The sequence below is a fragment of the Chaetura pelagica genome, unplaced genomic scaffold (assembly GCF_000747805.2).
Source record: "Chaetura pelagica isolate M959 unplaced genomic scaffold, ChaPel_1.0 scaffold314, whole genome shotgun sequence".
Classification (NCBI taxonomy): Eukaryota; Metazoa; Chordata; class Aves; order Apodiformes; family Apodidae; genus Chaetura; species Chaetura pelagica.
The window spans coordinates 1659047-1666215 of NW_009953218.1; the positions used below are offsets into that span (position 1 = coordinate 1659047).

General features: G+C 39.3%; 1 protein-coding gene across 1 annotated transcript; it reads right to left on the minus strand.

Annotated features, from left to right (window-relative positions):
- Positions 1 to 1462: 1462 nt before the first annotated feature.
- Positions 1463 to 6863, minus strand: DYRK2 (dual-specificity tyrosine-(Y)-phosphorylation regulated kinase 2). The gene is made up of 2 exons (XM_009997736.1): positions 6610 to 6863; positions 1463 to 3721 (listed from the first exon to the last, which is right to left on the minus strand). Exon 2 carries the CDS (start codon positions 3698 to 3700, stop codon positions 2120 to 2122), a length of 1581 nt encoding a protein of 526 aa, XP_009996038.1. The 5' UTR covers positions 3701 to 3721; positions 6610 to 6863; the 3' UTR covers positions 1463 to 2119.
- Between the last annotated feature and the right edge of the window lie 306 nt (positions 6864 to 7169).

Genomic DNA, 7169 nt, shown 5'->3' on the forward strand with positions numbered 1-7169 from the left:
TTTAACATGATTTCATACATGTTTACATATTGCACTTACACACATTGTATAAAGTTATGAACATTTAACACTAAATAATTTAACTTGACTAGAGGCAGGAAACTATCTTTTTTTTTAAAAAATGGTTGATTGATGCTCTAATTTTTACACTTATCAATCAAAAAATACCATTCTCACTCAGAAATTATTTTTGGAGTTTCTTCCGGTGTTTGACTTTTTTGGCAAAAAGTTAAGTGATATGTTTCCTGAGAATTTTGTCATTTTGTATTTATATCCCTCCCCCAGCCTTACATTAAATTAAAAATAAACCAAACAAACAAATAAACAAACAAAAATTAAGCTGTAAGTGGTAAATTAAAGAATATGAAGAACTTAACCGGAAACTTTCTTGGCCTTTCAGGGGACCATGCTTTAAGTATTTTTCATAATTTGTACAAGTAACTCAGTAAAACCTGTGCATACAAATGTTTCTTACAGTAAAGTTAGTGAGGTTTAATGCAATCCATTCCATTATGTCTTATTCTAACTTCCATAAACCTTCTATATTCTGTTCTACTTTATTTAGAGTTCCCTTTTCATATGTTTTATACATCCAATGTAGACCACAGCCACTGTATGCAATGAAATACTGATCTCAGGTCTCAAACTGTTTCTGTTGAAAACATGCTACAATGTGTGAATCTCTCTCTCATAGGTCTAGATATTATTCCTCAGTAAAGACCATTTTTCTTCCATGAATGCAGCTCAAAGCAGAAAAGAACAAACATTAACACACGCGCACACAGGAACAAATCTACATGCTCTACCTGTTCCTTCGATGTAATTTTCAGCGGTGAATGCCAAAGACTAAAAATCAAATTCCAACCATTTAACCTTCCTTCGATATTTCTCCCATATTAGAAAGTATCTAGGATGGTGCCTGCCAACTGAAAAGCTTTCCACTGAGGATCTTTCCATCTGCAGTTAAGCTAAGGTACAGCAGTACTTTTCTACAGAAAGTAACGTAGTAACATAGTATTTGCCCTACATGAGGATTTGATCTGAAGTGTAAATGTACCAAGAGAGGTCACAGTTGCTCAGACAAACTTTGTCATAAGAAATAAAAGCAATCTGTGAAAACTATATAGCATAACAGTCTGGAAGTTGGAAGTATAAAACTGACAGAATGTGCACTTCTGGCTATTTGGTTTACGGAGACCAAGCTGCACATTAGAAGAGAAAAAGAAAACAGGAGGAAGAAAGAGAGAGAAGCCAAGTGTGAATGCTCAATGTTATACATCTGAAATGAAGGTTGGAATATTTTGCTTTACCAGCTCATCGGTCACTTTCAAATTTAGAAGAACAGATACACTTCCACCTTCTCTCTTCTGAGACCACCTGTTCCTCTCACTGTACCAGGCAGGACACAAGGTAAGACAGTAATTTTAGCCCTGGAATATCCTCTTCTTTTTTTTTTTTCTTAATTACATTTAAATGCTCATTTAAATAAAAAGCATTACTTCTGAATAGAGAAAGTGTTCCATAGGAGATGACTGTATCATTAGTGGTACCACTACTTTCTCTGGGCTACACAACAGAAAATGGCAATGTATCATGAACATGCTACGGCTCCACTTCAAAATACAAGTTTACAGCTGCTTAACTGTTTTTCTTTGAGTATTCTCCCTGGAGTCCAGTTGGGCATAGGTGTTGTTTGTAGAATCAAGACCCATACCCATCAAATCCCAAGGGTAGAGTCTTACAAATTTACCCCAGGTAAACCTAACATGAACCATGGAAGATAAAGGTTAATACCTTGGACATCACGCTGCAATGCATGACAGTCATGTTGTAACCAGTGGCCTGCCACTGATGTTTATTACTGTGTCACACTAGTTACAGTAAGGCTAATTGTACTGTAGAAGACAAACATTTTAAAAAATAAGTATAAAAACTTAAAGCATTGTCCCCGTGTTTTTATAAAAACAAAATCAACATTTCTTACATTTAAAATGAGTGCGGAAAGATACAAATGAATAGTCATCGAACAAATAAAAATGTATATCTGAGCTACTCTTTAATACAAATAAGGCTCAGCCACATTGTATCTCTCATATTAACAGCATTGGGTTTTTCAAACTCAGCTAACGAGTTTTGGCAACACTGTTCTCTGCTGGATATTCCCATTGGCATCTGTCATCTGTGCCAAATTAGTCCTCAGTTTTGAAGCTGAGCTTGAAGTTGGAGGTAACTTGGAAATCGACGTTATAGCACCAGTGCTCTCTGCAGTTTTCTTCACCGAGGCCTTTTCCCCAGTCGGAGGTTTTGGCAATCGTCTCCTTAGCCAGGGATGCCTCAAGGCCTGGCTGGGTGTCATACGGATAGCAGGATCCCATTCTAAACATTGTTTTAAGAAGTCAAGGAACAGGGGATCATCACATCCCTTTAATGCATTACCCCATTCTCTGCTCTCTGGTGGGCCACGTAGTTTTCCCCTCCGAGAGCGTCCACCATTAAGTATGACAGAGCCATCAGACAAGGTTGTGACACTGCAATAGCGCGGATAACCCTTAGAGCTCACAAAGTTTTTGGCTCGCTTGGATGCGTCTAAGAGTTTCGGAGAAGGCATGCCCAATAGCTCAATCATACAGGCTAGCTGGTCTCCTTCATCTTCTCCAGGTAAAAGTGGATAACCAGTGAGCAGCTCTGCTAGAATACAGCCCAAGCTCCACATATCTATGGGCATCCCATAACGAGCACCAAGGATGACTTCAGGTGCACGGTAAAAACGTGACTGAATGTAAGTGTAGACACGCTGATGCTCGTAACAACTTGAGCCAAAATCAATCACTTTAATACCACTTCTACCCTGTTGCTTCAACAGAATGTTCTCCGGTTTAAGGTCACAGTGAATGATTCTATTCTTGTGCAAAGCATCCAAGCACTGTAAAATTGAGTGGGCAAACTTGCGGACCAAAGGCAGGCTAAAGCCCTGAAACTTGTTTTTCTTTATTAATTCATACAGGTTCATGCTCAGCAATTCAAACGTCATGCAGATATGGCTGCGGAATGTGAAGTTTTCCAACATGTGAATAACATTCATGTTGTTATCCTTATCTTGTTTCTGGAGATGCTCCAGGATCTTAATTTCTTCCGCAGCTTGACGGTGGAAACGTTTTTCATTTCTCACCATTTTTAGTGCCACGTGCTGATGCATCTTGTGATCATAGGCCTTCACCACCTGCCCAAAGCTTCCTTTCCCTATGACTTTCAGGACCTCATACCTGTATGCAATATGATCATGGGGTATTTGTATGTAAGACCCTTGGTCATCATCATACCCACAATTGTTCGAACCACCAATCACACCTTGCCGCTTCTTTGCATTTGGACCCAAAAAGTATATTTCAGGGTAGCTAAAAATCTCATGATGCTCAAAAGCTGTTAATTTTTGCATGTATTGCTTCATTGCCTGCTCTGGTGTCAAAACAGAGGCTTTCACCTTCCCTGTTCCATCTGTAGATTTTAAAGAGCTGGAGCTCCCTTGTCGTCTGTGAGCACTCTCTGTCTGTCTGTCCTGAACCACTGGCAACCCAGATTTGCTTAGAGTTGTAAGTCCGTTTGGCTGTGTCGTCAGAACTGTCCTCTTGTTACTGTTATCTTCAAACAGCTGCTGAACCTGGATTTGTCCATGGCTACCAACATGGAGGTGCTCATTCATTGTGTGCTTACTGCCTCCAACCTAAAATTGAAAATAAATACATACCCAGTTAACAAGAAAGGCATGAGCTCAATGCTTCACCATTCATTCTGCAACCCGCCATCCTGCCTAAATCACCTCAAAACGAAGTATTTTCTTATAAGTCAGTTGCCTAGAGATAATCTAAAAATTACAGCACATATACTACAGTACTGCTAGATACCATTACATTTTCTGGATCCTTGTTTCTCAAAAGCCACTTTCATGACTATCTAAAATATTTGCAACAAGGCAATCACACATGTACTAGCATTATAAGCTAACAATTCATCCAAGGAATCTTCAAGGCAACAGTCCTGTAACATCAAGAAGTATGCCTGAGGGACATATAATCAGACTTCACGGAATATAGTAGCAGTTTTAATGATGCTGGACATCAATATATAATGCCTGCTAGAACTTACATGGCTAAGGCTCTCCTAGTCACCCGTACTCAGAAATCAAGATTTTAAGTTCCTCCTAAATGTTATGTGTTTCAAAAGCTCCAGATACAATTTTAAGCAATGAGGAATGTGCTGTGACGTGCACAAAGAGGAAAAGAACCTGCACATTTATGAAGTTCAAGAGATGCCAGTCACTGCTTGCAATTGAGGCAATCACTCACTATACAGCACAGCATTCAGATCAATGAAGCATGAGCATATCTTTTAGCACTTTCCCAGACCAGTCTTATATTAACTTTTAACCAAGATGAGATTTGGGGCCTGATAACAGTTGAGCTGAAAGAAAATGTCTGCCTTGAGGAACATAAAAATAACTTCATTTTAAATGAACTGAAAACTGTATTAGTTTATTTTAGAAATTACATTTGTTCTTGACAGTTTTCTCAAGGTAATAAACAGCAGTATTCAGCATTTTCAAGCAAAGAAACACTGGAAGTACTGGGGTGTGAAAACAACTACTGCTCAAAACCTGTTATTTTTAAGGAAAAACGAGAAATTTACAAGCACATGCTTGCCACTAAAATATCTGTCCTTAAAATTACTCATTCGCTCTGAACTAGAGGATAATTAGTGTATCTTCTGCCTGGTCTTACACAAATATGGGCAGAATTCCCCTGCTGTCTCTCCAGCTGATTCATCAGTCTTAATATTTATGCTACATTGCAAACCAAAAGTTGACCGATACTGTCAGACAGATGATGAAGCCAGAGTTGAGAGTGCTTTTCTTCTGAACCTTATTTTTTCTAGGCAGCTAAGGAAAACACATTCCCTGTTCACTTAAGGTTGCTGAAATAAAATCAGAAAACGACAAGTTATGTGCTGTGATATGAGGCAATGAAACCTGTCCTGCAACCGCAGAAGTGCTTCCTAATGAGAAAAGCAGGACATGGAACACAGACTCTAGCATACTTTGTGCTTCTATTAAGGCACCAGTCTGCTATGGCAGAAGCATGTGTTTGCAAATTCAGTAACTTGCTCCCAAGGAGTAGCCAGCTGGACACCAGCTTTACCTTTGGGTAATATTATGAGATTTGCAGCTCTAAAATTCACATAACATAGGAACAAGAGCTCTTAAGGATTGCTCCTGCTGAGTTCACTGCTCTTCTGATTCCATTTTTACCCATGTTGAATAACAACTGGTCCAGTAAAATTATTATCATTACACTTTGACTGCATATGTTTATTTGCAGAGCAATCTGGGCTCAGACTATCAAATTTGATAAATCTCATACAAAGCATTATCACAGAATTGCAATTCAGAGCAAAGAAGCTATAACATTTAAGGATATCAACATGAATTCCCTTCCTAGTTTGATGTCTCAAAAGCACAAGGAATTAAATAATGAAGGAGACTTAATGAACCTGTCATGCCTACAGGGAATTTCTTCAGGTCAAGTTGGAGCACACTATAGTAACAGTTTCCTGGAGGTTGCCCTGATCCTCTATATAAACAGCAGTTTAAACAGCAGAAGAAAATTCCACCCCAGGAGCTGCTACATGACACATCTCAGAAGAACCAGATCTAGCTAGCAAGATGCACTGGAGGTTCAGCACATACAGTATTCCAAAACTGCCTAGGTGAGAAGAAATGTACAATGAAATAGCAGAGTAACTGTATAGACTACAAGTACTCAAGCTAGGAAATTCTAGGTACAAACATTTCTTCTACTGAACAACAAAACAGAACATATCTGGACAATCTGAGAGTAGACAACACTAATGTACAGACAATGAGGAAGAAAAGCATAGGGGACAAAACCACCTTTAAGAACTTCTTAACCCAAGTAGTCATTGCCACAGTTAACAGATTGAATTTTTTTTCACTTGAATCACCTGTTTTCAGAGTACATTGTTTTCTGTGCTTCCTAAGCACTGCTTGTTTCAACACAAGTACTAGAGAATTCTTCAAACTTCAGTTACTTGTTTTGTATCAGGGCTCAGAAAGAAACCAAATATATATCTCCTCTCAACAGGGACTAAAGAGTTCTTTTTCCTAAAAGCATGTTTGCAAACACATTATGAAGTGTAAAACCATGTAGCTCTGCTTCCTGCACCTTCAGGCAGCCTCATGGTTTCTTTTGCTGTTCACAGGTTGGTTTTTTTGCTGGTTTGTTTTTTTCCAAGTGGCAGAATGAAATCACCAGCATTATCCCAGCTTCACCCCAAATCCAAAGTGACCGGTTTTGCCAGTTTCAGTCAGCTGCTGCTTGGGAATGCAAATGCAGATGCAGACAGTAGCACTGGTTTTCTTTGTGGAAGACACCAAATTAGCACAGGCTCTATTCCAAAAGCTGTGGCAAAGAGCTCACTCTTCTTTCAAAACCCCCAACAGGAGTTTCAGAGCTATCAGACACATCACAATCACAAAGTATATATAAAAAGTGGACTTCCCCCACCTCAGGGTACTGCCCGCACAAGAATCACCACCTCATCTTCTATCTCCAGCCTAGATGAGAGTCGGATTCTCACCAGCCCTTTGCTCTGCCTATCTACTTTTGGGTACCTCGTGTCTGAGGCTGCTGTCAAGTTCAGGCTTGCACTGCTTACAAGCTCCACAGGCTTCGCTGGGGAATGCTGTTAAATTCCCTGAACCACAATTAATGGGCTTGAGAAGGTACAAAGAACTTCAGCTTTCTTAGTCCAGTACTGAACTGGTACACAGAAGTTCCATCAGCCTTTCATCTGAAACCGTAAGCCTGAAAGGTTTATGACGCGTCTCACTTTTGCTTCTGCAGGTGGGCCTGTAAATTCCAGAACCAACAACCTAAACAGCTGACAACCTGCCCAAACTTACACAGCTTGCTTACTGTGTGTTTTACTGCCTGTGCTCAGACCCATCTATGGTTTCAAATATTTACCTATATTGATAGCGCACATCTTCAAAAACATACTGATGTACACATTTCTGCATAAAATATATTAAAATTACAGATAAGCTTAAACTCAAAAGAACTTGTCTTCCTCTATCTTCTGGCAACATGAATTAC

Bases quoted from the DNA above. Each gene is read 5' to 3' on its own strand.
- DYRK2 (XM_009997736.1), bottom strand. From the start codon at position 3,700: ATGAATGAGCACCTCCATGTTGGTAGCCATGGACAAATCCAGGTTCAG.